Source organism: Propithecus coquereli, unplaced genomic scaffold (genome assembly GCF_000956105.1).
Source record: "Propithecus coquereli isolate 6110/MARCELLA unplaced genomic scaffold, Pcoq_1.0 Scaffold120, whole genome shotgun sequence".
Classification (NCBI taxonomy): Eukaryota; Metazoa; Chordata; class Mammalia; order Primates; family Indriidae; genus Propithecus; species Propithecus coquereli.
The window spans coordinates 4,031,769-4,049,667 of NW_012136081.1; the positions used below are offsets into that span (position 1 = coordinate 4,031,769).

At 58.6% G+C, this 17,899-nt stretch overlaps 1 protein-coding gene across 4 annotated transcripts in view; it reads right to left on the minus strand.

The window, feature by feature from the left end:
* Positions 1–17,899, minus strand: part of ANO1 (anoctamin 1, calcium activated chloride channel) — a 194,623-nt gene that overhangs the window by 58,614 nt on the left and 118,110 nt on the right. For all 4 annotated transcript variants that reach the window (XM_012665634.1, XM_012665636.1, XM_012665635.1 and 1 more), the window contains 3 exons: positions 14,153–14,217; positions 13,161–13,295; positions 9,123–9,283 (listed from right to left, as the gene is read on the minus strand). In XM_012665634.1, coding sequence (XP_012521088.1) covers positions 9,123–9,283; positions 13,161–13,295; positions 14,153–14,217 — 361 coding nt within the window. The remainder of the gene's footprint in view (positions 1–9,122; positions 9,284–13,160; positions 13,296–14,152; positions 14,218–17,899) is intronic.

Here is a 17,899-nt window from a genome sequence, read left to right on the forward strand (position 1 = left end):
TTATTTTCTCATCCTTTGCAACGACCCCTACCTAAGGGACCCGATTTTTTGCTGGGAGCGTAGCTAACTCCCCGCAAACAATGTGCTCTATAGCATTATTTTCCATTTTCTATTATTTTCTTATCCTTTGTGACGACCCCTACCTAAGGGACCCGATTTTTTGCTGGGAGCGTAGCTAACTCCCCGCAGACTAACTCTGCACAGATATTTGATCTTCCTTAAGGAAATAATAGTCACAGTCATAATAAGTCCGGTTATTAGAGCATGCTGTTGTATGGATGACGAAACAGGCACAGAGAGGTTAAGTAACTTGCCCAAGGTCACAGAGCTAGGCAGTTCGTATTGAACAGGTATTTTTGCTTCAGACTTTGTACTGTTAGGTGTCTTTAGATAGAAACAAGGGCCCTGTCCCAGGGGTATCTTTAGGTTGACCAGAACCAAAACTGGTGCCTGGAACAACCTGGGGAGTCTGGGGAGGTGGAGATGATACATAGACGTGGCTTGTTTGCCTCAGCCATGTTTAAAAAATAAAGACATTTTATAAAAGTATGAAGTCCTTGCTTCTCCTTTAAAATCCAGGCCAGGCGCAGTGGCTCATGCCCGTAATCCTAGCACTCTGGGAGGCCGAGGCAGGTGGATCGTTTGAGCTCAGGAGTTTGAAACCAGCCTGAGCAAGAGCAAGACCCCGTCTCTACCAAAAATAGAAAGAAATTAACTGGACAACTAAAAATACATAGAAAAAATTAGCCAGGCATGTTGGCGCATGCCTGTAGTCCCAGCTACTCGGGAGGCTGAGGCAGGAGGATTGCTTGAGCCCCAGAGTTTGAGGTTGCTGTGAGCTAGGCTGACGCCACTGCACTCTAGCCCAGGCAACATAGTGAGACTCTGTCTCAAAAAAATAAAAAATAAAAAATTCCAGAAGCATTGGCAACAGGAGGCTGGGGCTCAGCAATGATCATCCCTTTGTCAAGATCCGGGCGTGCCTTCTCCACTTGGCCACAGACCCCACCACGCCCTATCGCCTGGACTCTGTGGCACTGAGTTTGCCATGCCTGCTTTGGAGCCAGGGTGGTGGAGTTGTGGAGTCCAGGCTTGGCCAGCAAGAAGGGAGACATGAAAGCTCACACAGAGCCTGGGGGACGGTCGTCAAAGCTGGACATCATGATTGGTGAGAAAAACCACCTTCTACCCGGCTGAGCAAAGGCAGGAAGAAAATCGAGCACTCATCCTTCTCGCGATGCAGCCCTCCCTCCTTACAACAACCGCGTGGATGGCGGCGGACCTGCAGGGTTCCCATTGCGGCCCTCTGAGGTTCCCAATCGTGGCTCTCCTTGCCACTGTGCCAAACACATCACACACACGTTACGCAACGTCGAGCTGGCATCGGGGCTGGACTTGGTGCTTTCTCATGCCCGATCCCCTTTGATCCTACCCCTGAACCCCTGAACGCAGACACAATGTGCTCCATTTTACAGACTCATAAACTGAGGTTGTGAGGAGTCAAGTAACTCTTTAACAAAGGGCAGAAACCTGGACCCAGGACTTCTGACGCCAAGACCAGCTGGGACCAGGGGTGGTGGCTTCCAACCCATTGAGGACAAATGCTCAATGAAGAAATGGCCTTGGGCTTAGCAGTCCTACAAGGTGGCCAAAGAGACAAGACCACCACCCTGAACTCTGGAGCCCAGAAGACAGTTCAGCACAAAACACAGAGACGGGGCAGAGAATCCAGGTCGGGGTTGAGACAGGTGGTTGAGCTATACTCCTTCTTCCTTTCAACAGTTATTGTCACGACACAATGTTATACAAACACCCTCTTGTAGAGGTGCCCAGCGGCAGCAGGTGAGTGAAGGACTCTGGATCTACATGGGGTCAAATCCAGGGTGATTTGATCACCTGGACACCTGCCCACACCTCAGCCAGCCTCAGTCCCCACATCTGTCAAATGGGCTTGTTAATAGTGTCTGCCTGAGACCCCATCACGGGGTCTCTGTGAGTTAATTCACAAGCAGTGCTCAGGGTAAAGGCGTGACAGGTCTGTTCTCTGACCCAGCTCACTGGCAAGGACCTCCACCGTGTCTGCTTCTGCACAACTTCCGACATTTCATTAGATGCTTGTTTGGTTTAATTTTCTATTAGTATCTGTCTCGTAAGCTAGTTGCGACACGCTCTGCAGCCGGCCGGCGAGCGTCCCTAGTGAGGTCCATGCTCCTTGTTGGTGGGGGTCTCACCTTCCAAACCTCTGCCACCAACGCCTTAGCCCACCGGCTCTGGGATGCAGGCAGGGCTCCGTCACACGCCACAGAGCAGGGGCACGTCCTGCCTCGGACTGTGGGTGTAGGGTCCCCATCCATTCCCCTCCTTCAAATGGGACCCTCTGCTAGGGACTGCATTGTGTCCCACCCAAAATTCGCATTCAAGCTCTGACCCCCAGGGGGATGGTGTTTGGAGGTGAGGCCTTTGGGAGGTGGTTTTGGTTAGATGAGGTCGTGAGGGGGGAGCCCCCATGGTGGGACTAGTGCCGTGTAAGAAGAGACGCGGGAGAGCTGGCTCTCTGTCTGTCTCCCCTTGCCACGTGAAGGCACAGAAGGCACAGCGAGAAGGCGGCCGTCTAAAAGCTGAATCGGCCGGCACCTTGACCTTGGGCCTCTCAGCACCCAGAACCGTAGGAAATAAGCGTCTGCTGTTTAAGCCGCCCAGTCTGTGGCACCTTTTATAGCAGCCTGAGCTGACTAAGACGCATGCCATGCTATATATTGTATTTAATTATCTCGTGCATTAGTTTCTTGTTGTCGCTTGTTATAGACCGCATATTCCTGTGCCTCCAAAATGCATATGCTGAAATCCTCCCCCGCAGAGTGATGGTATTGGGGTGGGGCCTCGGGGGGGGGGTGATTAGGTCATGAGGGTGGAGCTCTCATGAAAGGGATTGGGGCCCTTGCAAAAGGACCCCACGAAGGGCTCCCTCGCCCCTTTCGCCACATGACGACGCAGCAAGAAGGTGCTGTCTGTGAACCAGGAACTGGGTTCTCACCGGACACCGAGTCACTGGTGCCTGAGCTTGGGCCCCCCGGCCTCCAGAACTGCGAAAAACGCCATGGCAGACGCGGTACTGGTGCTGGCGGCCCCGGCTGACTAAGACACCCGGGAACAGAGGCCGCCTGCGCTCGCCCGGCTCCCGACATGGGGCTCACTCCCTTTTCGTGACCTGGAGATCCGAGGGGGGTCTCCCGGGGAGTGGCCGGGTGGAAGACTCTCGTTCCACACGTGAGACACGTGAGTTCGCAGTGGACACGGGGCGGGGTGCGGCACAGAGGCCTCCGGCCCTTCATTTTCGCCCCGAGTCACCAGCACCCTGTGTATTTGTCCCCTGAACAAGTTTAATTCCAACAGACAATTGCAGCGTCACCCTGCTGACCTCCCCACCTAGCTGGGCGTGGCTCAGCTGGGTGACTGTCAATTCCATTCAAAATCTCAGGCACGGCCCCCAGGAGGGGCTCCAATCACATCTCTGACATTTCATTCAAGTTGGGACCATCTTTCTCCAGCTTTCTGCAACCAGGCTCAAATCAAATAAACTCCTTTGTTCTGTGTCGAACTGACAGGCAGTTAAAACCCTATTATTATGCTATAATTTCAGAAAATTGATCCCAGCGAATAGCTAAATAGGGCTCAAAGTTGCTTAATGTGACATCTTACTGGAGGCTTTCAGCTGTCATTAATCCCGGGCAGCAGCAAGCCCAGGTCTCTGGGACCAGCATGTCAGCTCAGGAAGGCTGGCCGGCCCCCACGGCGGAGTGGAAGCAGAGATTAGAACAGCGGGCTGCAGGTGATAGCCCCTGCGGGCGGTGACAGCCAGGCTCCCGGCTGCCAGGCAGTGGCGGGTTCGTGCTGCTCTCTGCAATTGTAGGAGCAGCAACGTGAACAGCTGGAGGCAGGAACAGAAAGGACTCAGGGGAGAAGAAACAGCAGAGGGAAAATAATCCCTTTGAGAGTAAAGAACAAATAATTGAATAAGGGATTAAAAAAACCCAAGGGATCTCTGCTAATTGCCCTTGACAGCTAGTGTGAAAAGGGCCAGGGGATGGCTTTGTCTTCTCGCCCTTACCCTCGCCCTGTGGGGTTCAGGAGTGGGACGGCCCAGGTACCTCTGGGCCAGCAGGCCCTTCCCTGCCGTTCCTGTCTCCGTTTATAACAAACCCCTTTTCTCCAAAGCCAGTACTTCAGGGGAGCAGTTGGCTTCTCCATGACTCTCCCCTCCCCCGCATGGCAGTGCGCAGACGGATCTTGCACTTGACTCTCTGTTTGACAGACAGGGCGCATTTGTGTGTCCCACGGTGGAAGCGGAGCTGGGGAGGCATAAGGCAAGCACAGAAACGTCCAGCTGAGTCACCAGGCACAGATCTGCCCCTTCCCCGGCCTCCATCCGCGGGGGAGGGGCGCGCTGAGGGTGCAGAGTAGTAAGAGCTCAACACAGAACCGCTGCGCGAGCAAGCTGCCTTCATCCCGCGGGGTGCAGGGAATTTAATGAATGTCACTGCAGCCCTGTGGGGACCGGCTAGCTCAGCAGCGTTCGCCCCTGTGCCCCTCATTACTGGCTCATGGCAAATTCCTGCTCCCCCAAGAGGGCACATAAAGGGGGCTTCGGGAACATCTGGACGGGGAGGTGTGACCAGGGCACTCGATTGGACTTTGGAGGCAGACAGGCCAGGGTGCGGATCTGTGACATCTGTTATTTGCAGGTCTCTTAGCTGTGTGACCTTGGGCAAACCACTTAACCTCTCTGCGCTTCAGTGTCCTCATCAGAGAAAACAACACAACCTCCCTCTGGGGCTACTGTGGGGATCACTGAGGGAGCCTGTGCAGTGCTCTTCGCCCAGGCCCTGGCACACAGTCAGTCCTCGGTGCAGGTCGGGAGGGAGGGTGTGTGCCTCGGTGCAGGTCGGGAGGGGGAGGAGGCATATTTTGTGGAGACAGACAGGGAGAAAACACATTTGAGGAAATGCAGTCAGGAATAAGCTAGGCAGGTGTTACGCTCCTGGGCCAGCCAGGAACAGTGACGCAGGCAGAGGGAGCAGAGCCTGCTGCCCAGTGTTTGGGGCTCAGGAACCAGGATGCTGAGGTTCCAGCCTTGCCTCTGCTTTTTATTAGCTGGTGTAAGCTTGGGGCAGTTGTCTCGATTTGCTCATCTGCCAAATGGGGTGATAGGGCTATTTGCTGCTTTGGGGGTGAATGAGCCAGTACACACAAGATGCTTGCAGCCGCACCTGGAACACGGTGGGGCTGCGAAGGGGATGGAGTCACATGACTGACAGAGGTCCCAGGCATAAGGTGACAGGTTGTGAGCCTCAGTCTCTAGGGCCTGGGCTATGTTTTCAAATTCCCAACAAGCAAGGGCTCACTCGTAACAGCCAGCGGGATGTAACAACTGGCCCTAGGCCCATGCCGGGCACAGCCCAAGACCTTCACGTAGTGACTCATCCGCATTCCCAGCCACCCTGCAGGGTGGGTGCTGTTACTGTCCCCATTTATCACTGGGGAACCCGGGCCCAGAGAGAAGAAGAAACTCCCGAGGTCACAGGACTGGCAGGTGAAAGGGCTGGGATTTGAACCTGAGCCAGGCCCAGGACCTGGACTCTATCTAACCATCCTACTATGTGACCAGTCCGGCTGAGTTATCCAGTTGGGCCAAACCGCCAAGCCGGCAGCCTGTGCAAGCCGAGCCCGGCTTAGGGTGACTCTTCCCAGTTCAGGGCAGGGAAATGGGTGCCCAGCCAGTCCTGTTCCCACCCCAGCGCCTCCAGGCCAAGGTCAGAGAGGGGAGGCCAGGAGGAACGCCCCTGTGCTGAGGTCTCCAGGGCGGCAGGGGAGGCTGAGACTCAGGGAGGTTGGGGGAGGGTGTCGGGAGACGGCTCCCGATGGACACGGGTCTGAGCGGCAGCCGTGGCAGGCTGTGGAGGGAGCTCAGGCCCAGGGAGACGTGGGTTCAGGTCTGGGCCCTGCCAGTGGAGACTCACTTTCCTGTGAGACGGGGACACTTCCAGGTGTGGGGACGCCGCGGGATGGAGGAGGGCGCGTGGGCACACAGGCTTCAGCCCAGTGACGGCGAGCTACCAGTTCTAAATGTATATACAGCTGATCCCCAAATTAACACCCGGAGCTAGAGCGTGGAGCTGGGAATCTGCCCATAAGCCACGTGACCTCAGGCCACACACAGACATCACCTCCCAGTGCTCTGCGGTAGCCCCGGCCTCCAAGCTGGGTTTGAACTCGTCCCAGCATGGGCACTCGCCCCTCCCTGGCCGGCCCAGCCCGGCGCAGAGCTCGCCGTTGGAAGTCACCTGCTAGCTGAGCTGGCGACCTATGACTCCCATTCTCAGCCTTGTTTGGGAAGCCGAACACCTCTGCCCACAGAGAGAGATGACGGTGCTTATCCCGAGTCCATGCACATTTCTGCACGTGTCCGTCTCCATGTCCGACGGGAATCCGCCTCCCTCGCCCTGCTCTGCCCAGACCCTGCACCGTGGAGCTGAGCACATGGCCTTGGCCGGCCATCCTCACCGGTCCGACCTCACAGGTCTGAACGCAGCTTCTGTGCGATTGCTGACTCGTGATTACTGCCACCGTGACAACGGCCAGGACGCCCCTCCTCCTTGCTGTTCCCCGGGTCCCTGCTTGTTAAAAGTGGGCTGTGGGCTCCAGCTGAGGTTTTGAACCTCAACAGAGGAACTCCCGTCTTCCTCGAAGACATCCTGCACAGAAGCCCCAGACGTAAAACAGGCAAAAGGACTGATGTCCCTTTAAATTAAGGCTGGGCCTAGGGTGGGGCCAGGGAGGCCCCCGTGCTGCCAGATTTCACAATAGTCACTCTCAGGTCGGGGAGTGTGTGGTGGGCGCCAGGCACGTCTCCCCTCAACCCTCGTCCTGGCTTAAACCTTCTACCTGGTGGGGAGCCGGGCAAAGGCCTGGGGGACCCAGTTTGAGAACCACAGGGCAACCACTGGGTTTTAAACGTTAGGCCCAGACCCTTTGCTCGGACAAGTGGGAGTGACAAGCCCAGGGCTTCTGCCACTGGGGAAGCGGGGCCAGGCCCAGAGCCTCCCGCAGGCGCTCCCGGAAGCGGGCGTGGGTGGGCCGGCGCTCGTGCTCTCTGTCATCCGGGGGTTCACAGGCCTGGGGGACTCAGGGCTGCTGCCAAGCCCGGGGTGCAAGGGACTCTCCTGCGTCTCTCCCAAAACAACCAGCATGTTGACGAATTCGAGGGGTGACCCGGCAGGAAGGAACTCCCAGGAGAAGGCCCGGGTGAGAGGCTCTTGCAGCGACCAGACTGCAACGGAGGTTTTCACGCTCCCCAAGCAAGAACCACCGCAGGCGCTTAGCACAGAGACCTCTGGTTGCCAGGTGTGTCGAGCCGGAAATACGATAATTATAGCCTGGGATGTTTTATTTCTTCATCTGGGCTCCCTCACCTCTCAGCTCCCTTCCCCGGACCGGGCTCCCACAGCAGGCGCAGGCGGTGCTCGGTGCTCCTCTCGTAAGAGGAGGAGGAAATGAAACCCGAGCGCTTCCCTGCAGAGGGGCCCAGCTCCGCGCACCTCGGAACCACCGCCTGGCGCTGGGGAGTCCCACAACGGAGGACACGTTGGGAGGCTCAGTTTAGAAAAGGATGTCACCCGGGGCCCTCAGACGGCTGCGTCCTTCCAAATCCCGAGACGAAGCCAGGGATGGCAGAACTCCGGGAGGGGCAGGACCTGAAGGCTGGTTTCTCCAGGGCCCTTCAAAACCCTTTGTTCACGTTCGGGGAGTGGGGTGGCAATTTGTATTCCTGTGCTTCGGATGAAAGCGCTCGGCCAAGCCCAGCAGCACCTCCTGGACTCGTGGGGGTATGGCGATGGCCAACGCCAAGCACTGGGGTCCTCTGGAGTCACCAAATGTCTGTCCCAATCAGAGGGCCTTTACTTGGAGAAGAAGTGACTGGGAGTTTGGCGGCTGGATTCCTCCCAGAGATTTAAGCAGGGAAAGAGGGAACTTCTGGCATGAAACTGGGGGCTCACAGAGCCAGGGAAGTGGGACTTGATGAGGCTCCCAGTGGCTTCTCTTGCGCTTTCCAAAGGGTCCCCTTCCCGGAGTTCTGCCACCACTAACCCCGACTCTACAACTGTACCTGTGGCAAAAAGCTGCCTTATCCCCAAATCTTCCGAACGCAGCTCAAGGGCCCCACACCTCTTCCAGACAGCCCCTCCTGACTTCCCTCCCCCGAGGGTCCCCACCCTTGCCTGTGCCTGGCCCATCTCCTACCAGACGGGAGCCCTGGAGGCAGGGCGGAGCTTGGGCGCCCGGCGTGGTGCTTGGCCCCGGGGACAGCTCAGCACACGGCTGCCCACTGTAGGAATCTCGAATCCCCAACTGGCAAAGGCTGTGACACGGGGCCACAGAGGAGGGAACAGCACTGTTTGCTCACCCAAAACTGCCTGCAGAAATGCTTTCAACCGCCACTTACCAACCTGCACGGGCCCAAAGCCGGAGTCGGGCGTGAGGGGGGCAGAGATTAGGGAGTCTTTCTGGAGGGGAGGGGCCTGCCTTAGATGTGGGGGACAGTGGAGCCCTGTGGCTTTGGAATCGAAACCTGCTGTGGCTGCCCAGGAGCTGAGCGACCCCAGGCAGCTGCTCACCTGTAAGTGTGCGTACGGAGCTGCCGTGAGGCTCTGACAGAGTCGGCCCAGGCCCTGGCCCAGGTCAGCTTTCCCTATGGGGTGTGGGGTCAGGGAAGGAAGCCCAGCCCTTGAGCCCTCGGGCCCCCTGTTCTAAATCAGCTGCCCGTCCTGGGCCAACAAACCCTGGTCCCAGGGTTTCTCAGAGCAAAGCATCCCTCCCAGGTTCTCCCGAGGGGCTCTCGGCTGGCTCAGAATGACCCCTCTGCATCTCTTGATGCAACACAGACCCTGGTAAGCTGAGCACAAAATGGGGGGTCATTTCTACCAGCCCCCACCTCCATGCTTGTTCCTGGCAAACCCTGCCTGCGGAGGACTTCACGGAGACAGACGGCGGACGACGGCGGACGTACAGGAGACCACCCAGAGTCACTGCTGCCCCGGGACCCAGCGAGCCGAGGCCCTGCTTACCCCACAGGGCCATGAAGACGGAGAAGAAGACGGTGGCCGGGTTGTCGAAGAGGTGGCTGGCCCGGGCCGTGGCGCAGGCTGAGCTCATCTTCCAGTAGCTGCAGGTCTTGTCGCAAAGGGGGCACATGGTGATGTTGTGTCTCTGGTCACACATCTCCATGCTGGAAGAGAGAGCAGGTCTGGAGTCGCTGGGTCAGGGGCGGAGCGCTGCCCGGGTGCCGCTCTGGGCTGGGAGGAAATGCCGAGCCCGAGCTGGGGGCTGGTGGGGTGCCCTAGGTCCCCGCCACGGTGGCCACGACGAGGCACGTGGGCCAGCGTCAGCCATGGCCTGTCCCTCCTTGCTATCCGGCAGCTTCACAGGTGCGACTCGTGCTGCTGCCCCAGCCTGAGCTCGGAAGGGCCCCACGCTGGGTTTAACGCTCCCTGCTGCTGTCTTAAAGCGCAGAGTGGTTTTTGGACGAAGGTCTCGCATTTTCATTTTGTGTGGGGCCCTGCCACCCCTGAAGCCAGCCCTCGACCCAGCCAGGCTTGCTTTGTGGCAGGAGAAGGGCCTGAGAGTGTTCGTCTCTGGGGTGACACCTGGGCAGCGACACCCCCAGTCTGTCCTCAAGCCGCCTCTGGGAGAAGCCCCGGCCCCGGCCAGCCCTCCAGGGATCGCCGGTGGGTCCTGTGCAGTGAGCAGACAGGCAGGGCTGGGGCCGGAGCCCAGCTGCTGTGCACGGGACGGCGGAGCCTTGCGACTGAGGCAGGCCTCCCACCTCCTCCTCCTCGGCACGCGCACTCTTCCCTGCTGATCCTGAAACACGCCAGTGCTTCAAGGCCACCAGTGGCGTGAGAAGCAGCCGCATTACTGGCCTGCGTGGGTCTCCAACCTGGCCTGGATCAGCACTGCAGGCTATTACAGTCCCATCTCCACAGATGAGATAATGAGTCCAGAAAGGGACAGCAACTTCCTCAGGGCCACACAGCACAGTGGGAATTGAACCCTTGGTCTCTGTCTCAGAGCCCGTGCACTGAACGGCTCTCACCTACCGCCCAAAAGCCATGGGGGGGCTCCCTGCTGAGGTTGGGTGGCCCAGACCAGGTCCTAGCTTGCTATTCCTGTCCTCTGTGACCCTGGCCAAGTCCTGTGGCCTTTCTGGAAAATGAGGAGGGGGTCAGAACAAGGTCCTGCCAGCTCTGGCCTGCCCCAAACCTTCTCCCTCCTGCTACCTGGGGCCCAGCTCAGAGCTGGAGGGCTCCTTCCCAGAGGTTAGATGCTTATCTGGGAGAGAGCGGAATGGGTGGTTTTCCCTTTGTTTTTATTTTACCTTTTAAATCTCTATGTACTCATGAACTGATGCACAGAATCACGCCTGGCCCACAGCAGGGGGTGTTTAATTAACAACTGTGGCAAGGCTCTGCGCGGGACCCTCCTCTGTGCGCAGCGCGGTGGGCACTCTGGCTCAATTCTCTGCTCTCAGTAACAGTCGCTAAACGTTTGTGTAACAGTTACGTGTGTACTGTACGCGCCAGGCCCTGTGTGGCACTGAAGATGGACAGATGACGGAGGGACTGACCACAGCCAAGGCCACCGTCCCGGGGCGTCCGGGAGGCGTGTGCGCGAGAGCACATGACAGCGGGAGCGGGCAGGTGAGCGGCACGCACAGGCACAGGGAGCGTGCACTCTGGGCCCAGCCAGCTACGGGTCTGACGCTCGGCTCCAGCATCCGTGACCACGTGGCCTTGGGCAGGTGACTCGAGCTCCTCGTGCCTTAGTTTTCCCGTCCGCAGCATGGGGGTGTTGATAACAAAGAGCCTGTCTTATTGGGCCGTCAGGAGGATCGGAGACCGATGTGTGTGGAGCTCTTGGGACAAGGCCTGGCACACCTCAGACACACGAGGTCACTCACGTTGTTATTATTGTGGGAATAGCCGAGTGCCTGGCGACAGCAGCGATTTTAAGCAGACGCCTGGGAGCCGGCCTTGTGGGGTTCTGACCCTCACCAAGTCTTGTTTCCCCTGAGGGCCTCTCTAGAGAGGCAGAAGGGGACAGGAGGTGTGAGGGAGGACCTTCCCAGCTGGGTGTGACCTGCAACCCTCTCCCAGGGAGCCTGTAGTGGAGTGCCACCCCTGCCACGATCAGCACGTGGCCCAGGGCCACAGCGACCACCTGGCCTGGGGGTGGCCTGGAGCCCTGAGGGCTGGGACTGGGACAGGGAGGGCTCAGGAGTACCCTGCCTGCCCCATCCTGAGCCCTGTGGCCCCTGAGCCCTGTGGCCCCGACCCCCACGGCCCCTGAGCCTGCTTCCCTGCCAGCCTCAGCTTCCAGAGCAACCACCACCAGCCAGACAGAAGCCTTTTCCTGCTGGTTTTAAACCCTCCTCCTCTCGCCTCACTACCTTCAGCCACAATACAGACAAAGGGCAGGGAGGTCTGTCTCTCACGGGGGTCAGTGGCACCAGGCTGGGCACTGGCCTCCTACAGCCCTGGCAGGGAGGACAGACTCCACGGGGCGTGCACGGCCTCCGTGCTGGCCTTGTCTGTGCCCCGCCGTGGCTGGATCCTGAGTAACTGCTGTTGGCATGTCCGACCATGTGACGGAAGGCCAGCCAGCTGGCATGACCACGGGGCGTCCACAACCCGGCTGGCTGAGCCTCAAGGCCGCCGTTGTGGGAGAGAGGGAGGAAGGAAGCTGGAGACTCCCAGCCTCCCCCAGGGGCCACGGGGACTCCCCACCTTTCACTGGTCACTTCCCTCCAGCTTTGAGCTGTTTTAGCCAAAAGTCGGCCTTAAAATCCCCACCACATCTGGGCTACTTTGATCTTGACCACAATCCAGCCCCAGTGCCGGTGACCTCATATCACATCAGCAAACAAAGGGACAGGCTTTCTCCTGCTGAGGACCAAAATAACACCCACGGGAGATAAGCCAGATTCCTGCAAAGCTTTGATTCGGGGGTGGAATAGTTTAGGTGTTATTCATGTGTGAAAACATCATTTCAACAGAAATTGACTGGATATGGTCTTTCTGTGCTAGGAGCCGTTTCTTCCGCAGCTGAGACTCGCGGGAACTGCGGATGAATTTTCCACACTCTAGCGCTGCCTTGGAGACGCCTGGCGGAGTCGTTAGGAAAATAGTGGACCGATACATTGGGGCTTTTCAGGGCCAGCTTGAATTCACCTTTAGGGTCTCAATTCCCCGGTGGAGCAATGAGATAAACGCTGAGAACAGCGCAGTGTCCCCAGGAGGTTGTGGCCTGTGGTTATCTCTGGGCTAGTGCTGGGGCACCGAGGCCACAGCCACAGAAGGCTGGGGACTGCTCCGTACACCGAGGGTGAAATTCTCAAACCTGCACCGCTTGACTCCTGTCCTGGCTGCCACTCGGGGAGAACTGCCCCCTCCCAGTGGGGCTGGGCTGCCGTGGGTCTCGAGAGCTCCCCTACGTGTGACACGCGCCTGGTGCGCAGCGGAAGGCAGACCAGCTCTACGTGCAAAGGCCTGGGTACGCCGAGTGATGCCACCCTCTTTTACGGCCCTGCTCCTGCAACATGCCCCCAGCTGCGGGGAGGACAGGAGGGGAGGGGGCAGGCCCCACTGAGAAGACGGAGCAGGCGGAGGTGCCACACGGCTCCTGAGCGCCAGCCTGAGCAGAGGTCTCGGAACACTCATCTGTCTCACTTCCTGAGCTCACCACGAAGCCGTGAATTTTCTGGTTGCATAATGACCAAAAATGAAAAGGAAGAAATGAACCCAAAAAACCTTCTAAAGAACGAAAATGGGCCAGATATACATGTCTTCCTCTTGACAATAAAACATGTCCCAGGACGACCATGCCCCAAAGGGCAGCCACACTTTTAGATGGTGACCGAGCCCTTCGGACGGTGCCTTTGGTCCTGACAGCCTGGGTGTGGCACGCGACTTCCCAGGCACTGAGCGCGTGGGCGGGAATCGGTGTGACGGGCCAGAGTCCCAGGGAACTCTGCGCTGGAACTGCAGGAAAGGGACGCCAGACCAAGAAGGGGGCGTGCGCCGGCGGGGGCGGGGGGCTCTGCCTACCTGGGGATGTTTTCATCCACGGTGGCGCATCCGTACAGGAACACGATGATTCCCACGACAGAGGCCGGGATGAGCATTTGGGTGTACACGCCCAGCCAGGCGAAGTACAGGCCGATCTTCTCCCCGAAGTACTTCCTGGGGGCACAGGGGCACAGACGGAGACAAGCTGACTCTCATCCTACGCCACGCCAGGTCCCCTCCCCAGCAAGGACCAACACAAACTGGGGCCACCAGTAGGAGGCAGAGAGGGGGGCGCGGGGCTGCTCCATCAGGTCTGGGGGTGCCCTCTGCTTTCCCTATGCCCGTCCCCTTCTCCTCTGGGCCCGGGAAGGTGGGCGCCTTTCTGTTGGCGACGGCCCACACTGGCGGGTGCAGACGTATTTCCTCCGGAGGCTGTCAGCTCCGAGTCCTGTTCAGCGCAAGGACTGGAATGAGCCTCAGCACGGAGGTGCCAGGAAAACCAGTCACTCCTCACGCTAAGCGTCGTTGGCACCTTGATGGCTTAGATGCATTTCCACAGGCCAAACCAGCGGCTCCCGGTCCCTGCAAGTCCCCACAGGACACGTTGCCTACCCTGGTCGCCGCTCCTTCCTGCCCCACGGGGACAGAGGTCCTCTTGGGAGAGGCCAAATTCTTACACGTTTTGAGGCCGCTCTTTTCTTCCCCTCAACACCGCAATGCAGGAAATCCCGCCTGCCGGCCGGCCGGGCCAGCCCCGGGTGTGGGGGGAGGATTTAGGAGCAGACATGAAGGTGACGGGAAAGAGCCGTCCTCTGGGGAATTTGAATAGGCTGCTTCGCCAACGCGGCCCAGGCTGCCGGTCCTGCGGGGAGGCCGTGGCTCTTCCTACACAAGCTCTTCAAGTTCAAACAGGTTCCCAGGTACTGAATATTCGGGGCAGTTGGAACGCACAGGGACGTTTATCGACTGACATGAGCTAGGGACTGGATTCCCACAGCCTGTGGCCCCGGCCTGCCTGGGGCCCTTCTTACCTGATCAGGTCGATGGGCTGGTACTTATAGAAGACGCCGTACCGCGCCCACTCTTCGTACAGGAGCTGAGAGAGAGGCAGTGGTGAGGACAGAGGTGACACTCCGCGGGGGCTTCCCCGGAACACAGAGCTGCCGGGGACTCAGCCCATAGCGACATCATTCATTCAACAAACCCTAACTGAGAGTTGGCTGAGTGCGGCAAGAGGAAGGACACCAAACCATTCCTCAGAAAGGGCACAAAACCACCAGTTAAAAAAAAAAAAAAAAAAGACTCACGGGATGCAAAGACAGCGCAGGTTTGTCTCCTGAGATGGGCGGCCTGATTAACAGCGCGCAGTGAAATAAATGAAGCCGACACACGCCCTGATCCCCCCCGGGCTCGGCAGGGACGGTAATGAGTTTGGGGGATTGGAAGCCGCTGCGTTAGGGCTGCTGGGTAAAAAAATCCCGCACGTGTGGGTAGTGAAGGCTTTGTCAACCTAACCCACAGCCTGGGCTCAACAGCGCACCCTCCCCGCTGCGGGCACCTCTCGGGGTGGGCAGGGGGCAGCTGCCCACCAGGGGCCAGAAGCGAAGCCGGCTGCCCGTCCCCTCAGCTTGGAGCCCATTCCCTGGGCCAAGGCACCTCCCAAACTGAGAGTCCAAGGCCATGGCCGAGGGGCGAGGGGACCCCTCAGAGCTGTCACTTCTCCCAGTCCCTGGAGGCCAGGAAATGGGTGTGAGATGTCTTGGGTCTGACATAACCAGTGTGTCTGAGCTTCTCATTTGGGGACATCTGGGGCTGGGGGCTACAGGGATCCCAACTGACACAGGAAGGAGCAGCACCCCCGGCTGCTCCCATCACTGCCCCCACCCAAACTCAAAAGTGAAGGGCACATGCCTGATATTTGCAAAGAGGCCACGTTTCATCGCACAGCACCTCGAAGCTGCCGGCCTCCCCCACAGCCGAGGACAGCAACGGTCGGAGGGGCTGTGACTGCCTTAGGTCACCCAGCTGGTCAGAGGGGAGCCGGGTCCCTGAGAGACCTCTGTGCCACCCTGCAGAGGGTCGGAGGGGCCGGCAAGGGCTGCATTTGTCCCTAGAGATGAACAATAGGTGGCACCCTGATCCAACAGGATTACTGTCCTTATAAGAAGAGGAAGGAGGCCAGAGCCCGCTCTCTGACCCCCACGGGAGGCCACAGCAAGAAGGCGGCTGTCTGCAAGCCAGGAAGAGAGCCCTCCCCAGGAACGGGAGGGACCTCTGGCTTCCAGAACTGTGAGAAAATAAATTTCTGTCGATTAAGCCCCCGGTGTGGTGTTTGCCGTGGCAGCCCACACTGCCTAAGACTCTCGCTCACCCACCTGGAGGACCCAGAGCCAACGGGGCGGCTTCCTAGGCACAGACACTTTCTCAAGCAAGTCTTCGAAAATTAAAGACATGTAGGAGGCTCACTGGGAGGGCTCGGCTTCCACAGAACAGGCGGTCAGGGCCCTGGACAGGACCCTCGGGACAATTTCTCCCTTTCCTCGGGCCTCCAGAGAATGTAAGTTCCGTGATTCATCAACAGTCAACACGCGCCTCCAAGAAGCAGGGGAGGAAATAACTTGGAAAGGCCAAACGCATTCTTATACGTTAGAAGTGAACCTGCTGTCGAGCCCTGGGTTTTGCCGGCTCTGCTCTAGGAGCGGCTCTCCCCTGATTAAATCTCTCCTGTAAGCAGCACACACAAGTTGCATTCCGTGGGATGCGGGTTCTGAAAGAACACCAGCAAGGCCGGATGCTCAGCCTCCCCTGGCTGTCTCTGAGGGGAGAGAGTCCAAGAATTGGAGCCCAGGGTGGCCCTGGGCAGACCCCTCCCCAGCCCCGTCTCCTCCCTCACACCGCAGGATGCTGTCCTTCCTCCCGGTCACCAAGTAAACCCAGGCGGCTCATGCGGGTCAGTGAGTCGTGGAAGGCAGAACGCTCGTCCCGCACCAGTGCACCTGGCTGTGCAGGTGATGACGAAAAGGCTACATTTCTGCCGCGTAAACAGGGAGGCCTGAGCCGGCAAACCCTGATGAAGCTGAACTGCAGCTCTGGAAACGCAGGGCGGCGTCCCCAACCTGCACCCCTCCCCTCCCCTGGAACCCAATCACCGATCTAGACCACAGGCAGGCGGGAGAGGCAGCAGGGAGGAAGAGGAAGGGGTGAGGGGGACAGACGGAGGGAGGGAGGAAGAGGGAGAGGGAGAGGAGAGGCAGGGGTTGGGAAGAGGGACAGTGACAGAGATGGAGAGAGGAAGGGAGAGAGAGACAGAGAGAGAGACAGAGACAAAGACAGAGAGAGGCAGAGAGACAGAGAGGCAGAGGCAGAAACAGAGAAAGGACAGAGGCCTACACGGGCAGGGAAGGGCCCTGGCAGGCCCAGCACCGTCCTCTGACAGGTGTGGCGGATGGAGCACAGTCCCCCACGGCGCCCCCAGCTTTCTACACAAACCACCTGATCTCTGGACTTTCATTCCCGCCAGGAGGAGAGCAGCAATCGCCCTGCACTGTCAGGGCAAAGAAATCAAACTTCAGATGCTGCTGTTACTGTTGGGAGAAGTCCAAGGACTCACCTAGCCTGGGTGGGCACTGGGTGGGTGGACGGGCTGCAGAGCCAGGCCAGGCAGGTGGCTCCAGCCACGGAGACTGGGAGCCTTCCAGTCCCTGGGCCTCAGAGGGATCCCACTCGACCTACTGGCATCTCTCCTGCCTGGACACAGCCCTCGGTTACAGTAGGTGCTGACCCTGTGGCCATCCTTCTAGAATGGAGGCACCGGGAAGACCCGTTCTGTCTGGTTCTCCTTCTCATCCTCTATGCCTCAAACAGGGCCTGGGGAAGGCTACAGGTTTTCAGTAATCATTGAATGAACGAATGAATGACAAGTTGGGCCCTGTGGCTCCCAGTCCAGCACAGTGACAGAGCAGACCTCAGTCCACACCTAGGGTAAGTCCCCCCTGACCCCAGCAAGCCCCTCTCGAGGGGTCTTGGCTGTCCCCTGCCCCATGGGGCCCAAGCTGACCTCCTCTTCCAGAGCCCTGGCAGGAGGAAGCAGCCACTGCCCTGCCCGCCAGAGCATCCTCCAGCGCGTCCAAATACAGTCCTCAGAGTGTCCCTTGCACACCCAGGGTTTAGTTCTGTGTAGATCTGAAACCACCCTCAGCCCAGAGGGAAGGAGTGCTCACCCCGAGGGCCCCCAAGTGTTTGTGATCCCAGATCAGACTGACGGTTACGGCAGTTACAGCTGTGCCCAGCCTTGGCCCGGATGTCTCTTTACACAATCCTATGCATCCCACCTCCACCCCGCACTCCGCACAGGGAAACGTCCCTGGCTGAGCTTTTCCTTCGGTACATGAGGTACCCAGGGTCCGGCACTTCCCACTGACAGCAGCAATAATGGAAAAGCCACAGATTGTGGCACTGGAAAGGCAAAGCACTTGGTACCAGGCCACTTCATATGGAGCCACCACGGAAGGATGAGAAGTTCTCCAAGGCTCTGAGTTAGGACCCAAACACCTATCTGACCCTCCCTCCTTCCCTCTTTCCCTCCCTCCCTTCCTTCCATCTACTACCACCCATCAACCTGCTCACCCATTCATTTCACCCATCATTCATTCACTCAGCCATCATCCATCCATTCTTCCATGTACCGCTCCACCCACCCATCCACCCATCAATCTACCCATCCATCTACCCACTCATCCATCCATCTATCCATTCACCTATTCACCCACCCACCCACC